At 62.9% G+C, this 18,596-nt stretch overlaps 2 protein-coding genes across 5 annotated transcripts; one reads left to right on the forward strand and one right to left on the reverse strand.

Moving 5' to 3' along the window:
• The first annotated feature begins 1,008 nt into the window (after nt 1-1,008).
• STAT3 (signal transducer and activator of transcription 3) lies at nt 1,009-16,687 on the forward strand. 3 transcript variants are annotated; one of them, XM_040617114.1, is made up of 25 exons: nt 1,034-1,115; nt 1,611-1,866; nt 8,244-8,390; nt 8,986-9,130; nt 9,279-9,377; nt 9,805-9,900; nt 9,985-10,066; nt 10,495-10,589; nt 10,787-10,938; nt 11,349-11,507; nt 11,628-11,720; nt 12,481-12,540; nt 12,822-12,851; nt 13,005-13,098; nt 13,181-13,228; nt 13,435-13,518; nt 13,614-13,712; nt 13,873-14,008; nt 14,230-14,282; nt 14,372-14,466; nt 14,778-14,917; nt 15,307-15,522; nt 15,751-15,793; nt 16,130-16,242; nt 16,343-16,687. In XM_040617114.1, exons 3-25 carry the CDS (start codon nt 8,263-8,265, stop codon nt 16,396-16,398), a joined length of 2,316 nt encoding a protein of 771 aa, XP_040473048.1. In that variant the 5' UTR covers nt 1,034-1,115; nt 1,611-1,866; nt 8,244-8,262; the 3' UTR covers nt 16,399-16,687. The 3 variants fall into 3 exon arrangements, with proteins under 3 accessions (XP_040473047.1, XP_040473048.1, XP_040473046.1); XM_040617113.1 differs by lacking the exon at nt 1,611-1,866 and having other exon boundaries at nt 1,009-1,115; XM_040617112.1 differs by lacking the exons at nt 1,034-1,115; nt 1,611-1,866 and having other exon boundaries at nt 15,307-15,519.
• LOC121098789 (protein ALEX-like) lies at nt 16,656-17,756 on the reverse strand. 2 transcript variants are annotated; one of them, XM_040617151.1, is made up of 2 exons: nt 17,596-17,756; nt 16,656-17,563 (listed from the first exon to the last, which is right to left on the reverse strand). In XM_040617151.1, exons 1-2 carry the CDS (start codon nt 17,754-17,756, stop codon nt 16,699-16,701), a joined length of 1,026 nt encoding a protein of 341 aa, XP_040473085.1. In that variant the 3' UTR covers nt 16,656-16,698. The 2 variants fall into 2 exon arrangements, with proteins under 2 accessions (XP_040473085.1, XP_040473086.1); XM_040617152.1 differs by having other exon boundaries at nt 16,656-17,557; nt 17,590-17,756.
• Nucleotides 17,757-18,596: the final 840 nt, after the last annotated feature.

Genomic DNA, 18,596 nt, shown 5'->3' on the forward strand with positions numbered 1-18,596 from the left:
GGGCCGTGCCCCGCCGCCCCGCGTGGGGCCCATGTCCCTTGCCCCACGTGGGTTGGCTGCTGGCCGTACTGCTCCATGTGGGGCCAGTGCCTGCTGCCCCACACCAGACCAAGGCCCAGTGCCCCACATGGGGCTACTACTGGCCGCAGTGCCCCGGGTGGACCAATGTCCCCTGTCACACGCATGGCTGATGCCTGTTGCCCCATGCAGGGCTGGGCCCCACTGCCCCACATGAGGCCACTACCAGCCCCACTGCCCCACACAGGACCGGTGTCTCATGCCCCATGCAGGGTGGCTGCTGGCCCCAGTGCCCCACGCGTGGCTGATGGTCATCACCCCACGTAGAACTGGGGCCCACTGCCCACATGTGGCTGATGCCCATCGCCCCACACGGACTGAGGCCCGCTGCCCCACACGTGGCTGACCCATTGCCCTACATGGGGACCAGGTCCCAGTGGCCCACGTGTGGCTGATGCCCATTGCCCCACGCAGGGACCCAGGCCCATTCCCCCACGCATGGCTGATACCCATCACCCCACACAGGGACCGGGTCCCACTGCCCCACGCGTGGCTGACGCCCATCACCCCACACAGGGACCGGGTCCCACTGCCCCACGCGTGGCTGATGCCCGTTGCCCCACGCGAAGCCGCTGCCCGTTGCCACGCGAGGTCGCTGCCGGGCCCCCGGCGCGGGTGGCGCTGCCCCTTTAAGAGGCGGTGGCGGCGGCTGCGGACCGCGCTGACGTCACGGCGCTGCCCGGAACCCAGCTGAGTTTCCCGCACGGCCGTTCCCGGCAGCTGCCGACCCCCCCCGCCGCGGCCCCCCCTCAGCACCGCCCAGCGGCGGGAGGCGGCGCCATCCGGGAACAGCCGGCAGGGGGCAGCCCCCCCCGCGCCGCCGCGAGCCGTGACGTATGGCGGGGAGGCCGCGCTGATTGGCCATCAGGGCCCGTCCCTCGCGGGGCTGCGGGAGCGTCGCGCCGCTATTGGTCGCGCTCGGCGTGACGTAAGGGGCGGGGCCGGGCGGGCAGCAGGTTTCTCGTCATTCGGGCAGGGTCCGGACGCGATCGTCGCCGGTACCGGGAGCCGCTGCCCCGCCCCGTCCGGGACCGCCGGTGAGCGCGGATGGGGGGCGGGCGCCCGGCCCCGGGGGGCTCGGCCAGGGCCGCCGGGCCAGATGGTACCGGGCCCCGCGGGCCGGTTGGCACCGGGGAGCGCGGGCCCGGTGTCCCCGTCCCCGCCCCGGGGCTGGGCGCTGCCGCGGGGCCGAGGCCTTGCAGCGCGGTGGGGCTGAGCGGGGGGCGGAGCGGCCCTGGGGGGCGGTGGGCACGGCTGCTCCCGCAGCGCCTGCGGCCTGCCAGCTGTGTGCGGGGGCGGGGGGCGCAGTCGCGGCGGGGGGGTCTTTCCCGGACACCCCCCCCCCCCCCCCCCCCTCCGGTTCGGGGCTCGGCCCTACTGTCGGGGCCCGCGGGTTCCCTTTCGTTGGGAGGCGGCAGCTCCCACCGCGGCCTGGCCCTGCCGCCGGCGGGAGCAGGTGAGGGCAGCACCCCGTGCTCCCGGGGAGCCCTAATTAGGGAGGCAGTAATTAACCTAATCCTCTGGTCTTACAGCAGGCGGGATTTCTGCCCTTCCCGCGGCGCCCAGCAGGCCCTGGCCCGGCAGGGGCAGCTCCCCGGAGCCGACAAGGCTTCGACCCACTGCGGTGCTGGCATCACCGTCCCTGCCTGCGGGGTCCGGGGGCTGGGCCCGCTGGTGAAGCGGGCTGACAACCCCCAGCCCGAGTGGGCTTCTCGGAGAGGGGAATGCATCCAGGCTGGCGGGGCTGGAGGAGCTGCTGCCCGGTCCGGTTGCGGTGAGGCTGGGATGGTGAGCGGCTGTCGGGCCCGTGTGCTGCGGGATGGGGTTTGGGGCAGAGGCTGATACAGCCGGTCGCAGCGGTGAGGTGTTTGTGCTGATGAAATGATGTGTAACCAAGACAGAAAGCCTAGCTGGAGGTCCGGCGCCTGGGCGGACTGAGGCTTGAAGACCTGGCTGATGTCTCCAGCAGAGCTGGGAGCTCCAGGCTGCAGCTTTACCTGCCCCTGCCCCCCCACCCCGAACAGAACCGCTCGCCTGGGGCCACCTGCCTGGAGCAGGCTTCGGTCTGAAGCCGTCCTACAGGCGGTGGGTGCGCTGCAGCGTGGCCGAGGTGCAGAGCAGACCTGTTAGGCTCTGCATCACGGGGGGAATGCGAGCCGTGTGCCCGAGCTGCTCGAGTGCTCTGTGGGGGCTGGCAGCTCTGCCCACCTCCCCTCTGCCCCTCGGCTTCCCACCGCTCGGCACAACGCTGTGTGTGACGCTTGTTCCACAGGCTGCCTGTGCCCCCCCTGTGTGTGCCCGTTGCAGGGGCACAGCTGGAGGGCTGGTGGGGTGGGGGGAGGAGGGTGGGCTGCCCTGGGCCTGCTCTGGAGAAGGTCCCTTCTGCATCTGGGGGGAAACCGGCCCTGCCTGCGTGTGCATGTCGGGTCAGTTGACTCCGTTTCCACCCTGAAGGTGATCGCTGTCGCCGTCGCTCCCCAGTGGAGCCTCTTCTGCTGCTTCCTGGGGATCTGTCAGAGCTGCGGGCGCTGGTGGCAGAGGGCAGGAGGAGTGTGCGGCTGGGCATCCTCTGCCCAGGGACAGGGGTGGCGACGGCATCCCTCGCAGCTCCTGTAACAGGAGTTACATGCTGGGATGGACTCTGGAGACCTCCTGAGCTGCCACGAGGAACAGCCAGCTGTGGCGTGTGGGTCGATCGGGCAACTCGGCACCGTGGCTACGAGGTCGCCCGGAGCCTCCCTCTGCCCTGTGCTGTCACGCTGCTTTCGCAAACCTCTGCATCGCTGCGTGTTTTTCCACCTCCGGGGCTGGCTTTGAAAACGCTCCAGAGGAACACAGCCAAGTTCTAATAGCCTTTTCAAAACTTGCTCTTGTGTTTGCCTGGAGCAATTAGCTGCTTTGTTGTAGAAGAGCAGGTTTTTGTCAGCCCGGTGATGGTTGTGTGGAAGCGAGGGCCTGGTGTCAGTCCTTGTTGGAAAGCCTGTGAGGCGGTGCTGATGGCATCTGTCGTGAGTCTGTGATGCTCCCGACGGTGATTGCTCTGTGAACGTGACCCATGCAGTGCTATCCGTAACTGAGCTTTGTCCTGCTTGTGGCACTGCAGGGGACGAGGAGTGCCACAGTCCCAAGTGACTCCCCCTGTACGCTGTGCCCTGGGGGTCGTTGCTTGTTTTGGGGGTGCAAGTGAGGGGTGCTCCCAGGAATGAGAAGGCGGATGGAAGGCAGCGGCGGGATTGCTTCCAGGGCAGCAGCCTTGATCTGAATAAGGCTGTTGGGAGTGTGCAGAGCCGTCCCCAGCTGCCGGTGACACCACACAGCTCAGGCCTGGCTCTTGTGCTCTGCCCTTGCAGGGGAGCTAAAGAAAGATGAACTTTAGCTCTTGAGCTACTTTTAGCAGCTTTGCTCCGAGCTGTGGACAGCGTGTTTACCCTGTGGGCTTGCATCATGCTGTGCTTGGCCCTGGCCGTGTTGGTTGCTCCCTGGCTCCGTTCCAGAGACAGGAGGAGAGGCTAACCGCAGAGACGGGCAAGCCCAGCGGAATCGGAAAGGTTCAACCCTCAGATCTTGAAACCCAGACAAGGGAGGCTTCCCAGCGGTGGGGCTGGCTGGGGAGAGGCTCCTGCACAGGGTTTCGGAGCTGAGGTCAGAGTTTCCCTAACGCTGGTGACTGCAACAGTAAGGAGCATCGCAGGGACCCTTCCCCTTTGGGACAGTCCGTGCTTCTGGCTGCCTCCTGTTGATGCTGGGAGGAGCTGGAGCTCCGTGCTGTGTCCCCTCAGCCTTTCTGGAGGGAGAGGGAGACTTTCAGCTCCTTCCTGACCGCTTCCTGCTTCCAGCCGGTCCTGCCTTCCCACATCCTCCCCTGGCTCAACATGGGCTGGGAAGCCTCCCCGGGGGGGGTCCCCTCCTGTCACCCACTGCCGCAGAGCTGGCTCTGCCCTTCTAGGAAGGCACGTCTCGAAGCTCTTCCCAGTCTGCTTCTCTTGCGGCAGCATGTGGAGCCTTTGCCAGCTTCGGCTCCGATTGAGCTGGGGGCCGTAAAAACATGGTGTGATCTGCTGCTTCTGCTGAGAGATCCCTCGAGGTGAGGAGTGGGTGCAGCAGAGCCCCTGGGAATGGCGAGCACAGACTGTGTCCTCCCTGGGCTGGCTGCAGGCACAGCTAGCAGGCAGTGACCGTCCCTGCTGGCTGCCGCTCCGCTCCCGTGCGGGGCGAGCCTGCCTTGGTGGTTCTGCGCTTGTGCGTGCGGGCTGCAGTGACTTCCTCACCCTCTCGTCTTGCGAGGAGATGCCCGCGGTGGGAAGCGGCAGAGCAGCTCGTGTTCCGCTGCATGTTAGTTCTGTTTTTCAGGGATAGGTACGACGGCGTGTGGTGCTGGGGCCCTGGCAGGGCGCCGGCTTCCTGCAGCCGCGGAGCATGCGCTGCAGCGGGGAGGATCTTGCGCTTGAGCAGGAGCCTGGGCTGCCATGGTGGCTGGTCCTGCAGCTATTTGTGGCATCGAGAAGTGGCCGATTCCCGTCCAAATGCTGCATGGCAGCCTGGGGGCTTTGCTTTTAGCCTTTTGGTGCTCTGCACATTGGGGCTTCGGTACTGAAATATTCAGATCGTGTCTTTCTTCTGGAAGATCTGTTTGGATCTTGATCCAGGGAAGTGGTGTCTGGTTCAGCTACCGCAGCTTCGTCCATCTGCGAGCTGTTCGGCACCAGTGGCCGCCTGGGAAGCGGCTCCTGTGGGAGCGTGATGCCCCAGCAGCACAGGTCCTGGGCTCAGGGCTGGGGATGCTGCTCTGGGAGGAGATGGGCTGGGGCAGCAGCTGTTCCTGGACAGGCTGGTGCAGCCCCCTCCGTGCGTGGGGGTGCTGCCGCGGTGGTGCAATAGGAAATGAGATTGCTGAGCTCACCGGCCACACAGAGCACTCGGGTGACTTGTAGGTTTTCAGCTCTTGCCTGGCCCGGGTATTTGTTGTGTTTTTTTCCCCTCCCAGAAGCAGCACCATGTGGTTCACGCTGCAGTAGTCGCCCCCAGGGCCAAGTTAAAAGGGCTGCGAGCACCGTACAGGACCAACAGCCAGCAGAGAGCTGAACCCACTGCGAAACGGGGGCTCTGTGGTGCCCAGTACGCAGCCCTGAACCGTGGCTGAGGGCCCAGCCTTTCTTGGCCTGCAGTTGCAGAAAGCAAAAGTTACAGGGTCGCAAGGGCCCTGTCGCATCAAGCCGGGTCTTATTCCGAGGCTGAAGGAGTGCCTGCTCTTCACAGGCTCTTGCACGGGTCTGTGTCTGCCCCTTCCCTTTCACTTACTCCTCCACTGAAAGCAGGCTTGGCTCACGTGGCCTTCCCTGAGGATTGCACCAGAGGGTTATAGTTCAAAGTTAGCGTCCTGCCCACGTCGCTCCTGGTTTTGGGGCTATTCAATGTTCTGAAGTTCTAAAAACCTCTTTTAACTCCATGTCAAGTACCAGCGTCTGTCTTCTCCCTGGTGTCTCAGTCCACAGCAGGATGTTCCCCCTCTCTCCTTGTACAAAAAGCATCCAGGAATGTTTTTTTTTTCCCCCAGAAATGGGGAAAAAGAGTCACGTGCAGCAGAGTTCAGAAGAGCATGACATACAGCGGTGCTGGAAGCGTCGGGGATCTGATCCATGGGCGCATCTTGGAGAAGCTGCTAGTGAAACCCAGCTCTCCGTGCTGGGCAGGGGGGGCTGGGGCAGGGGGGCAGCCGCAGGGTGCCTGTGGGCCCCTTTTGTGCTGCTGGAAATCTGCACAAGCACCCAGCTCCTAGGCAAAGGGCAAAGCTCCTGACGCTGCCGTGCGTCCGGGGAAGTCTTAGTTGCTGTTAAGGTTTTATAAATTTCTGTCTTGCCTAATGAAAGCCTGCCTGGCTCCTGCGTGGAGCAGCTGCTCTGGCTCTGGGCTGGGGTCTGGTCATCTTGTTTTCACCTGCTTCCAGCCTGGCCTGGGGTGCAGGGCAGAGCAGTCTGGTCTGCTGGAGGGGAGTAAATCCCATTTTGAGGGGTGGCACAGCCTTCCCCCCATCTGCCTCCTTGCTGAGCAAAGCTCTGCTTGCCGGCCGCTGCTCTGTGCTTCCCGGCACCCCTCCTGTTCCCAGACCTTTGCACCTCCTGACGCATTCGCTGTGATTTCCTTCGCACCGGCTCCTCGGGGCTGCTCTGCCTCGGTGGTTTGCTCCTGCAGAAGCTGCAGCAGGTTCCTGCTGCGGGGTGGAGCGCGGTGCCCTCATCGGAGCCCAGGGCCAGCCTGGGACTTGTGGCTGGTGCCAGCCCCCTCGCCTGCTCCTGCGGCACCGGCTGTGCTGGCTGCTGCTGTGCCGGCTGCCTGGCCATCCCCAAAGCCCAGCTGGCACGTCACTCGCTGCAGTGACCTTTGGGGAAAAGCAAACTGCTTTCTGCAGGGCAGTGACTTTCTGCTGCTGTCAAGCGGAGCTTTGTGCCTCCGCTTGCTGAGCACAGCTTGCTGTCCCCTCGTTAGCGTTGCTTTGATTTCCATCGATGCACAAGTTGCTAACTCAGAAATTGCCCCTTCCTTGTTTCTGTTGTTTCCTGGCAGTCTCCGCCTTCTGCACTTACTGTAAGCTCTGCAGCTCCTTCCCAGCCTCCCGGAGCAGAGGCAGGCATGTGCACTGTCTGGCTGGAGGGTGCCCGGAAGATATTGGCACCACATTAAAGCCTTGTACCTGTCACTAGTGACCTACATGCCCAAAGCCTCTCCCTCCCCCCCTGGAAAGGAGGTAGGAAAGCTTTGGGAAATGATGCCTCTCTCGAGGAGAAAGCTTTGCTGAAGGCAGGCGCTTGGGAAGCGTGCTGCCACGCGGGGATGCTCGGTGCTCACCAGGCTGAGGCCAGGTGGAGAGAAGCTCAGCTCAAGGCAAGCCCAGAGCTTCGTTCCCTGTGCTTGGGGAGCTCCTGTGCAGCTCGGGCGGGGGTTGGATGGTGCTGGGAGCTGCCTGCGACCCGACTTTTAACTCTGATCTGACCCTGCGGCGTGAGGAGCAGCGTGCGTCGAGGCTTCCTACCCATCTGGGTTTGTAAGAGCGGCTGCATCTGGCCCGACCTGCTTGGGACTGCACCTCCAGCCCTGCGGGCTTGTGCGCCTGCCGAGCCCCCGGGGTCTGTGGGCTGCGAGAGCCTCCGCCGGGGTGGGAGAGGATGGGGCTGAGCTCGGCAGGCAGGGCTTGCCTGCTGCGCTCCCGCAGTCTGCTGCGAATGGTCACCGGCTGCCAGTGCCAGCGTGAGCTCTGCTCTTCTCATCTCAGATGTTTCAGATTAATTTCATGACGTGGTGAAAAGAGAATGAGTCAGAATCTGGGCTTTATTCAGCTTTGCAGCCGGGGCGGCTGGAGCGCAGCCTTTCTGCTGCCGCTCTCCTCGGGTGGCTCGCCCGGGCAGCGGGGGGGAGCTGGGCTGGGGCTGAAGCTGCCCTCCGCCCTCGCCTTTGGCTGGATTTTGAGTTGAGTTCTCGGGATGGAGCGATGCTGCTGGGCCCCCTGTTTTGGTGCTCTGGCTGCTTTGCCACTCACCCTTGCGGGCAGATGAGGCTGCGTGGCCGCATCCTGCGCTGCCAGGGGCAGCGGGGCACAGATGTCAGTGGGGTGAAAAGGGCTCTTCTTGCAGCCCTCTGGCTCCTTCCCCACCCTCCCCCAGGCGTACGTGCCATTATTCCTGCACGAGTGATGCACTTTCGGTCTGTGGTTCCACCTTCCCTTGACCCAGGCCCACCCGTGGGTGCCGGTGCCGGTGCTGGCGGTCGCTCTCGCCTTGCCGGAGCGCAGCCTGGAGGCACAAACCAGTGCCAGTTCCAAGGCTCCTTGAGCTGGTCCCGTGGCCACCACGTCAGGGTGGGTTTCGCTGAAGAGGAGCGAGCTCCTAGATGTGTGGTCGGCTCCGCGGGGACACGGGCTCGTCCCTCTGTGTGCGCTGGGGCTGTGCAGTGTCGTGGGCTTGGAGCTGCGCACCCAGCAGCCGCCTGGCCCCGTGCTGCCCTTGGAGGGATGGGCACTGCCCGGCCGGTGTGCCCCGAGCCCTGGTGTGTCTGGTTCCAGCCCCCCCAAAGGAGAGCGGTGCTCACAGCTGCGTCGTGCCGAGCGGCTGGCAGGAGGGAGCCCGGAGCTCCCGGGTGCCAGCTCCGAGCAGCACATGTCCCCATCCCACCAGGTCTCCGGAGGTGGCCAGGATGGCGCAGTGGAACCAGCTGCAGCAGCTCGACACGCGGTACCTGGAGCAGCTCCACCAGCTCTACAGCGACAGCTTTCCCATGGAGCTCCGGCAGTTCCTGGCCCCGTGGATTGAGAGCCAGGACTGGTAAGACCTTGCAAAACGCTGATGTGGGGACTTTGCTCAGGACACCCACCCTGGGGTGGCAGCAGGCTCCAAGGTTGGTTGGAGGAGCTCTGCCGCTTTCCCTGGGGTCTTGATGCGGCAGGACCGGTCTTCCTCCCCGAGGCTCATGTGGCGCCAAGGGGAGCGGGACTCTGTGCGCACGGTGTCAGACCCTGGCCCAGGAGAGGGGGAAGCTCCGAAGCGGAGGTGTCCCCGTCCAGGGCTGACTTAACGTTGACCTCTATTGAAAACTAAGTTGACACAGAGCACCGATTCTTGGATCCAGTTCAGAGAGCGCTTGGGACTGGTGAGGCACTTGCATGCGCTGTCTGCCTGGCTTAAGGCCAGGCTCTAAGCCCGGATCCCAGACCTCTCTGTCACCCTGCCCTCGTGGGCACGGTCTGAGGGTTCGGTTTATTGGCATGAAGCGAGTCAGGGCTGCTCTGGCTCTTTGGTGCAGATTAGGAAGATGGCTGGGGTGTTAAATGGCGCAGGGGATGGCGGGTGTGAGCAGAGCCGCGCCGCCTTGCCCCTTCCCCTGGGCCGGGCACCCACGACTCTGCCCTCCCTCGCACAGGGCGTACGCTGCCAGCAAGGAGTCGCATGCCACGCTGGTGTTCCACAACCTGCTAGGGGAGATCGACCAGCAGTACAGCCGCTTCCTGCAGGAGTCCAACGTCTTGTACCAGCACAACCTGCGGCGCATCAAGCAGTTCCTGCAGGTGAGGTGGGAAGTGCTGGTTTGTCGGGGGGAGCCTGTGGAAGGCCAACAGGTTCTTGGCACAGCTCGGGACCCACAGCCCTAAGGGGTGGGGGGATCCCAGGAGTTACGTTGTACCTGCTGACCTTGGGGGTTTGAACCTTTTACAGAGCAGATACTTGGAGAAGCCGATGGAAATAGCCCGCATCGTGGCCCGCTGCCTGTGGGAAGAGTCCCGGCTCCTCCAGACGGCTGCTGCAGCGGCCCAGGTCAGTGGCTTGGGTGTCCTGGGGCCACTGTCCCACTGCCCACCCTGTGGTGCTGTGCGGGTCCTGGGCAGTGAAGGGCAGCTGCAGTCTGAAGCTCCCCACTTGCTTCCTTCCGCAACAGAAGCTGCTTTGTGCTGAGGGATGGTCCAGCTGCGGTGGCTGATAGCTTCTGCTCTCCGTGCTGCGGCCTGGGCGCGCTCTGCCTGGGGTTGCTATTAGCTTCGTGCATCCCTCTCTCCTCTTGCCCCTTGCGTGGGCTGTGCCCCGCTCCGTGCGCCTTGCTGTGCACCCCTGGAGCTGACGCTGCGAGCAAGCAGCCAGCTGCCCTGGCTCCTGTGAGGGGATGAAGACCCTTCCTGCAAGACCTCAGGCTGGGAGGGGAGCATCCCTGGGTCATGTTCTAATGCCCTCCTTGTCCCCTCTGCAGCAAGGGGGACAGGCAACACATCCCACGGCGGCGGTAGTGACGGAAAAGCAGCAGATGCTGGAGCAGCATCTGCAGGATGTGAGGAAGAGGGTGCAGGTATGTGTGCTGCCTAGGCACCTTCTCCTTTCCTCACCGTGGTGATTTAGTGCTTCGAATAAATCCACATCTCTTGCCTTGCAGGATCTGGAGCAGAAGATGAAAGTGGTGGAGAATCTCCAGGATGACTTTGATTTTAACTACAAGACTTTGAAAAGCCAAGGAGGTAATGGAAGCTCGTTAGCATCTGGCAAAACAAAGTGTGTTCCTGCAAGGAAACTTGCTGGAGGGCATGTTCCAGCCCTCCCGGTGCCTCCTCTCCGAGCCAGAAGGGTGGCCTAGGCTCAGGGCATTTGCATGGCAATTGGAGAAACCTCGTCCTTTGTTTCTGCCGCTCACGTTGCCTCCGGGGGAGTAGAACCAGAGCTCCTCTGCCTGGGAACAAAGAAATGGCTTGTGGGGGTGATAGGGCTGCCCGGTGTGCAGGAAAGCCAGCAGCAAGGTGCTTAGAGGCTGTGTGAGATTGCTCCCTAACTATTGAAGGGATCCTGGGGTGCCGGCTCCTTTGTGGTGGAAATTTTTTGTTTGTGCGAGGCTTGGAAGGGCAGGAGGAGTCCATGTGTGTGGCTGAAGCTTTCCCACCTTTCTGCGCAGACATGCAGGATCTGAATGGAAACAATCAGTCCGTGACCCGGCAGAAAATGCAGCAGCTGGAACAGATGCTCACGGCGCTGGACCAAATGCGAAGGGTATGTGGTGGAGCTGGCCCTGGGGTGCAGCGGTGCCCTTTTTCTGGGGTGTGAGTTTGGTGTTCCTGCGTGGTCAGAACTGAGAGCAGCGCTAGAAACGCAGCCCTGGGCCACTTCATCCTTGTCTGCGAACGTAAAACTCGCAGATCTCGAAGGGAGTCAGAGGGTGTTGAAGGTTCTGCTTTCCTTTTTGACAGGGTATTGTGAGCGAGCTGGCCGGGCTGCTGTCAGCCATGGAGTACGTGCAGAAGATGCTGGCAGATGAGGAACTGGCAGACTGGAAGAGGCGGCAGCAGATCGCCTGCATTGGCGGCCCACCGAATATCTGTTTAGACCGGCTTGAGAACTGGTGAGAGCTGGCTGGGGGTTGCATCGGTCCCTAGAGAGGTGGTAGTCGGACACCTCCGTGGAAATGAGCTCTTTGCTTCTGGAAGCATCCTTGCAAAATGGCTTCTGATGCCAGCACGCATAAACAGAACCCATAGTGCTGGGATGGTTAGCCACAGGCCTGTGGGACTTCAGGGCTGCTGTGAGAAGTTCCTGGTGTGTCTCTGCAGAATTTGGGCACGTGCAGGTTTCTTTTGTGATGCATGGCTTAGAAAAAACTGGGCTGGGAGCCGTAGACGTGTTCTGTTTTCTGCTGGTTTGGTATGGAGAGCATCCTCTGCTGCACAAGTGAGGGGAGAGGAAGGCTCTGCGGGCTGGGACCGTGCAGGGCTTGGCGGCCAGAGCTGACGCTGGTTCTTCCTGCTCCCCTAGGATAACCTCTCTTGCCGAATCACAGCTACAAACCCGGCAGCAGATCAAGAAGTTGGAAGAACTGCAGCAAAAAGTGTCTTACAAGGGTGACCCAATTGTCCAACACCGGCCCATGCTGGAGGAGCGGATTGTGGAGCTCTTCAGGAACCTGATGAAAAGGTGCTGGGGGCGAGCTGTGGGCAGTCCCCTGGTCACAGGGGATGGAGGGGTGGGCAGGGAGTGTGCTGGGCGGGGGGGGGCTGAGGTTTGACTGTGGCTCTTGTGCCTTTCCCCCCACAGTGCTTTTGTCGTGGAGAGGCAGCCCTGCATGCCCATGCACCCCGACCGGCCCCTGGTCATCAAAACTGGGGTGCAGTTCACCACCAAAGTCAGGTGGGTGGCTGGCCCCCGCTATCCTGCCGCGCTGCAGGCGAGGGAAAGGGGAAAATGAAGCAGGATCGCTCTCCGTGGGAGATGCTGGTGCAGATGCAGCCTTGGCTTGCCTGGGGAGCGCTGGTGCTGGGAGGGAGCGCATCCTAGAAGGCTGGTCCTGCTGCAGTGCTGCCTGTGTGACTCAGTGCAGGGATGGAGGCTGCTGGTGGGGGCTGGGCTGCGTTCCTGGAGGCAGCCGGGGTTCTGGTAAATGCCGGTGGGCGGCAGGAAGTGTCAGCACGTCCCTGGCTGCCTCTCAGCTGGCCCATGTTCCCTGCCAGCTTCTGCAGAGAGAGCCTCCCTGACACAGGGCTCTGCCTGGGCCTTCTTCACCGTCTCCTGGCTGTGTCCCTGTTGCCCCCCTTGGCACGTGGCAGCATCTGGCCACAGAACACTGTGGAGGGCGTTTGTTCAGAGCAGATGTCTGCCCGGTGTGGGCAGTCAGCAGCCAAAACAAGCCCTCCTCGGGGTGCTCGGGGGAGCATCAGCACCTTCCCTGGTTCTGGGGACAGGTGTCACGGCTGATATGTCACAGGTGGGCTCAGGGATGCCGGAGGAGCTGGGTAATGCCCCTGTGAACTCCGTGGTGCGAACCGTGGAGCTGCCTGCTGGGGGATGCACGCAGCACTGCTGTCCTGCAGCCTGTGCCAGATGCTGTGTTCAGCCGGAGTTGTTAGCACGAGCTGGATGCTCACGCTCTGCGTCTGCTGACTCTTTGCAGGTTGTTGGTCAAGTTTCCAGAGCTGAACTATCAGCTGAAAATTAAAGTCTGCATTGACAAGTGAGTCCCATGCTCTGATCGTGGCGGTGCTGGGCGGGTTACTGGAGAGGGACTCGTTCCTGCTGCCATTGGGTCAGGCTCCATCCCCGCACCGAGGGCCAGCGTGACCCCCAGTAGAAGAGGGGGTGCAGGGTGGCGCTGGGTCCCAAGGATTCATTCCCATGTGGGGGGCAGCCTGGGGAGCTTGTGGGACTGACGATGCCGCCAGCCCTGCACACCAGCTTGTCTGCATCAGGTTGGGAAGACCATGGCCGTGACCGGGTGTTTCTCTCCTTTCCTAGGGACTCCGGGGATGTTGCAGCACTTCGGGGGTAGGTGCAATGTTGGTTTGTGTTGTTTTTTGGTTGGTTTGTTTGTTTGTTTGGGTCTTTTTCTTGCTTCTGCTTTTAACCCTGGCAAACATCCTACTGTACGTTCACTCGGGGAGAGCCCTGCCAGCCATGCTCTGCCTTTCTTCTTTCGAGGTCGCGGAAGTTTAACATCCTGGGGACAAACACCAAAGTCATGAACATGGAGGAGTCGAACAACGGCAGCCTCTCAGCAGAGTTCAAGCACCTGGTAGGTACCACGAGCTCTCGGGCTGCTCCTGTAAGGCCAGTGCTGTCACTGTGTCGCTTCAGCCTGTTCCCTCTCCCCGCAGACCCTGCGGGAGCAGCGGTGTGGTAATGGAGGCAGAGCCAACTGTGATGTAAGTGCTGGGGGGGTTCCCTTTGCTGGCAGCTCTGCTCCCTGTCTCGCAGCTGAGCTGTGAGGGGAAGCAGGAGCCCTGCCCCAAGCGGGGGTGTCTGCAGGCACCTCCACCCAGACCTGAGCAGCAGTGCTGGGCCCAATGGCCACGTGTCGGGCCCAGGGCAGGCGCCTGCTGTGTGCTTATTGTGTCCTCTTCCACCCTAGGCCTCGCTGATCGTCACCGAGGAGCTGCACCTCATCACCTTTGAGACAGAGGTGTATCACCAGGGTCTGAAGATCGACCTGGAGGTGAGCCGTGGGTCACTGCCTGTCCCTGCCGTGGGCATGGGTGCGGAGGAGCCCTGGGAGATGTCCGAGCCTGTGCTCACACCCTGTCTTTGCAGACCCACTCGCTGCCTGTGGTGGTCATCTCCAACATCTGCCAGATGCCCAATGCCTGGGCGTCCATCCTGTGGTACAACATGCTGACCAACAACCCCAAGGTAGGGCCCGGCGCTGTGGTGGCAGCTGGCAGAGCAGCAGCGCAGGTTTGGGGACCAGAGCGTCCCAGCAGGGAGAGGTGGCCTAGGAATGGGGCTGTGGGGCAGGACCTGGCCCTGCTTCTGTCCCGTGTCCTGCTCAGGGCTGTTTTCCTCTGTGCAGAATGTGAACTTCTTCACCAAGCCCCCCATCGGGACCTGGGACCAGGTGGCAGAGGTGCTGAGCTGGCAGTTCTCCTCCACCACAAAGCGCGGCCTCAGCATCGAGCAGCTGACGACGCTGGCAGAAAAACTTCTAGGTAAGTCGGTGTGGGTGTCCTGCCCGTCCCTGCTGTCCCTCGGGGTGGCTCCCCATCTGTAAATGCAATACAGGAGCAAGACCGTGATGTTTGGGAGAGGAGCTATAGCTTTCACCTGCTTGGCTTTCTCCCAAATGATACAAACCTGGGGCTGCTCCCTGGAAATGGTATCTTTGGAAGGACAGCTCTATCTAAATGTTGATGTTCCTGTTCTCTGCCAGGGCCAGGTGTGAATTACTCCGGCTGTCAGATCACCTGGGCCAAGTTCTGCAAGGTATAACTCCCTCCCTTCCCCTGAGCCCCTTCCCTTGGCTGTTCCCTTTCTCCAGGCCTTGCTCACAGCCTTTCTGCTCTCTTCCTCAGGAGAACATGGCTGGCAAAGGCTTCTCTTTCTGGGTCTGGCTGGACAACATCATTGACTTGGTGAAAAAGTACATCCTGGCGCTGTGGAACGAAGGGTGAGCCTCTGCCAGCATCGGTCCGGAGACCCTTGGGTGGGCTGGGCCTTGGGAGGAGGGGTCCCACCAGTCCTGTCTGGGTGGGGTGGGGTGCCTTCTCCAGGTGCAGGTGGGCTCTTCTGGGATGCTTTTTCTGTCCAGGCCCTGTTGGCTGGTCCAGAGTGAAAACCCACTGGGGAATCCTTAAAACGTCAGTGGTTTTACTGGTGGCCAGGCCAGGTCCTGCCACTGTGCAGAGAGCTGGCAGTGTTGACATCCTGCTGCCCCGGTGTCCTGACCCACCCTTGCTCTCCTCACCTCCTGCTGCCCAGGTACATCATGGGGTTCATCAGCAAGGAGCGGGAACGAGCCATCCTGAGCACCAAGCCCCCAGGAACCTTCCTGCTGCGGTTCAGCGAGAGCAGCAAGGAAGGCGGCATCACCTTCACATGGGTGGAGAAGGACATCAGTGGTATGTTGCTCTTGTCCTCACCGCCCTGGGTACGGTGCTTTGCTCGGCCAGTGTTCCTGGCTACAAAGGGGGCTTGGAACCCCCCCGAGACACTTGTTTGTCCTTGCCCTGACAAGCCCTCTGCCTGGGTTAACCCTTAGAGCCTGGGTGCCCTTTGCTGGTCTCTGCCTCCTGGGTGTCCCTGCCCCCGTGCTACCCATGGGCAGTTTTCCACAGCACTGAAACCACCTGGCAGGTCCCCATCCTGCCCCGTGGTCTGCTGGGTGCTGAGCATGGCCCCAGCCTGCTGATCTTGTCCCCTGGGGTGTTTGAGGAAGGCCCTGCCTCTTCCCGGGGTGGGGGGTGGGGGCACAAGTGTCCTGCCCTGTGTCAGAAGTCTCCTTGTACAGGGAAGACCCAGATCCAGTCTGTGGAGCCTTACACCAAGCAGCAGCTGAACAACATGTCGTTTGCGGAGATCATCATGGGCTACAAAATCATGGATGCCACCAACATCCTGGTGTCCCCCCTGGTGTACCTGTACCCAGACATCCCCAAGGAGGAGGCGTTTGGGAAGTACTGCCGCTCTGAGAGCCAGGAGCACTCTGAAGCTACTGACTCAGGTAGTCGTTGACTTTCTACGCTCCAGGGAGGCTCCAGGGACAGCGTTGCTGGAAGAGCTGTCACCAGCCAGGGCGTTGTGCTGGTCCCTGGGGGGCATGGCCCCGGTGGGGGACTGGTGGCAGGGTCCCCGTGGGGTGGCAGGGGCTGTGTGCAGGTTGATGCTCCGGAGTGGGAGCAGAGCAGGGTTCCCCCTCCAGCAGCTGGTGACGAGGCTTCTCGCTCTTCTGCAGGTGCTGCTCCGTATCTGAAGACCAAATTCATCTGCGTCACCCCGTGAGTGTTCCTGGGGGGCATCTGTGAGCACTAGGGGGGCATCGCTTGGGGGCGGGGGGGGTGTCTCCTTCTCACCACTGCCTGGGCTCTGCCTGGGCACCGTGAGGCTCGCAGCCGGGGCTGGGGGGGACGGCCGGGGCTGAGCCAAGCTCCAGCTTGCTGCCCTGACCGCAGCCTCTTCCTCCCCTCCTGGGGCCCCTTTCCTCCGGAGAGCTCTTGGGACCAGCTGTGCCATGCCCTGGGGCCTGTCGCGGGGGGGAGAGGGGGTGTCGGAGAGCTGGGGCCAAGCCCTGACGCCGGAGGTTTCTGTGCTTTTTCCCTTCCTCCCTGGGACAGCACCTCCTTCAGCAACACCATCGACCTGCCCATGTCCCCGCGCACCCTGGACTCGCTCATGCAGTTCGGCAACAACAGCGAGGGAGCAGAGGCCAACGCGGGGGGACAGTTCGGTGAGTCCGGTGGGTCGCGGTACCCCGGGGAGTGGGGGCGGGGGGGTCCTGGCCATAGCCACCCACGGACCCTGTAACCTCTGGCCGCGTCTCCCCGCAGAGTCGCTGACCTTCGACATGGAGCTGACCCCGGAGTGTGCGTCTTCACCCATGTGAGGTGCTGCCGGCGCTCGCGGGGTCCAGCCGGGGCTCGGGCTCCCCGCCTCCGAAGAGCCCCCCGCTCTCACCTGGCTCGGTCACGGTCGCTCTGGACCTTTCCTCAGATGGAGCTGGGGGCCGGGGGCCTTGCCACTGTTCTTTGTTTGACCCAAATGAACACCCCCCCTCTCCAGGGTGGTGCCGTTCGTCTCTTCGGGGGGAGGGGGGGGATGAATCTTTTTCTATTTCCTTCCGTAACAGTTTTTTTTTTATTATTGTTTTGCTCATTCAAGTGCCTATTAGCCTCCGACCGCAGCCTCAGTTTTTACAGATGCTCCTGCAGCCCCGGGCGTGCTGCCTGCTGTTGAAAGCTGCTTTCCTGACTGCCAAGAGTCCAAAAGCCTGTGACGATCTTACACCCCCGGATTTGCCCCCAGCGTGGACCTGATGCATTTTGCAGGGGCGGGGGCTCTGCCTTGCGCTGCCCCAGCCGCCCTCCCAGAGCTGGCGGAGGGCAGGGGGCTCTCCTCCCGACACCTTGGGCTCCGCTTTTGGCCAGGAGGAGCAGCGCACGCCTCGGAGCTGCGAGGTGGCTGAGCCCAGGGAGGGCAGCGCTCCTGATGGGCTCAGCCTGGGCCTCGCTGGGAGCAGGGAGTTTCGGTGGCCACCTGGGCTTGCCACCGGCTTCCCGCTGCGGGCACAGGGATCTGGCTGGCCCCGGGGCTCCTGCTGGGGTGGGGGGTTTCGCTTGGGTGCAAAGATGCCCTGGGGCAGGGCAGTGACGCGTCCCGCCGACACCAGCGCGTGGCTCTTGGGTCTCTTCTGGGACCTGGCTATAACCAGAGGCCGCCCCAATGGTGGCTCGCCCCGTGGCCGGGCCGGTGCCAGGAGCGTGGCCACGCTTCCCTCGCTGGGCAGTCGGACCCGTGGCACCCCGAGGGGAGGATGGGGAGGCAACTGGATCCAGCGTGACCTGCAGTGGGTGGCCTGGCCTGGCCCTCGTCTCTCTGCTATGGCGTGTGAGCTCCCAGGAAGGGGCTTTGCAGCTTCTCGGGGGGCTTCGTGCGGCATTTTTGTTGGAGGTTGGCTGTCGCGGTTAAGGCAGGAGGTGGCACGAGTTGAAAGGAGCAGGATGGACATAGAGGAATCTGCTGTTGGCCAGTGCTGGATGGAGATGCGGGGGGTGCTAAGGGCAGGTTTCCTTGCTGCGGGGGGGGTTGAGGAAAGGTGGAAGCGGTTCTGGCTGGTGGTTGTGGTTCTCTATTTACCGAAACGGGGGGAGCCCTTCTGCCCCCTCCGTGCAGCGGGCGTGCAGACACCCAGTGAGCAGGGAAGGGGAGGGAGAGGCAGCAGGAGAACTGCTGCCCCCCAAGCATCGTGTGGTAAGGGGGCTGCAGCTGCTCTGGGGGGGGGGGTGTGTGGCACGAGGAGGCTGTGCTGTGCTCGGCCAGGACCAGTGCTCCGGTGTGGGGCTGCGGGAGCTGTCGGTGCTGAGGCTGTGGGTGACATCAGCGGAGAAACACCTTGGTGGGCACCAGCCCTGGGCTTTACAGGTGTCTGATGTGTCTTGGTTTGGCCCTGGGTGGAGAGAAACCCTCCGTCGTGTGTACCAGCAACGCTGCTGGGGTGCGGCGCGGACCCCTCGCAGGGCTCTGGCTTTTCTGCCCAGTAAAGACCCTGGGGTGCCCCCCCAGCCCCGGGCTGCACTGCCGGGGTTATGGGGTGCCCCCCCCAGCTGTGGGCTGCACTGCCAGTATTATGGGGTACCCCCCACAGCTGTGGGCTGCGCTGCCAGTGCCGTGGGGTACCCCCCACAGCCCCCCAGCTGTGGGGTGTGCTGCTGGTGTTATGGGGTGCCCCCCCCAGCCCCCCAGCTGTGGGCTGCGCTGCCAGTGTGATGGGGTGCCCCCCCCCCAGCTGTGGGCTGCACTGCCAGTGTGATGGGGTGCCCCCCCCAGCTGTGGGCTGCACTGCCAGTGTTATGGGGTGCCCCCCCAGCTGTGGGGTGTGCTGCCAGTGCAGTGGGGTGCCCCCCCCAGCTGTGGGCTGCACTGCCAGTGTTATGGGGTGCCCCCCCCAGCTGTGGGCTGCACTGCCAGTGTTATGGGGTGCCCCCCCCAGCTGTGGGCTGCGCTGCCAGCATCGCGGGGTGGTCCCCCCCCAGCGTGGGGTGCGCTGCCAGCATCGCAGCCTGCAGGCAGGGGGCAGGGGGTAGG

Source organism: Falco naumanni, chromosome 18 (assembly GCF_017639655.2).
Source record: "Falco naumanni isolate bFalNau1 chromosome 18, bFalNau1.pat, whole genome shotgun sequence".
NCBI lineage: Eukaryota > Metazoa > Chordata > Aves > Falconiformes > Falconidae > Falco > Falco naumanni.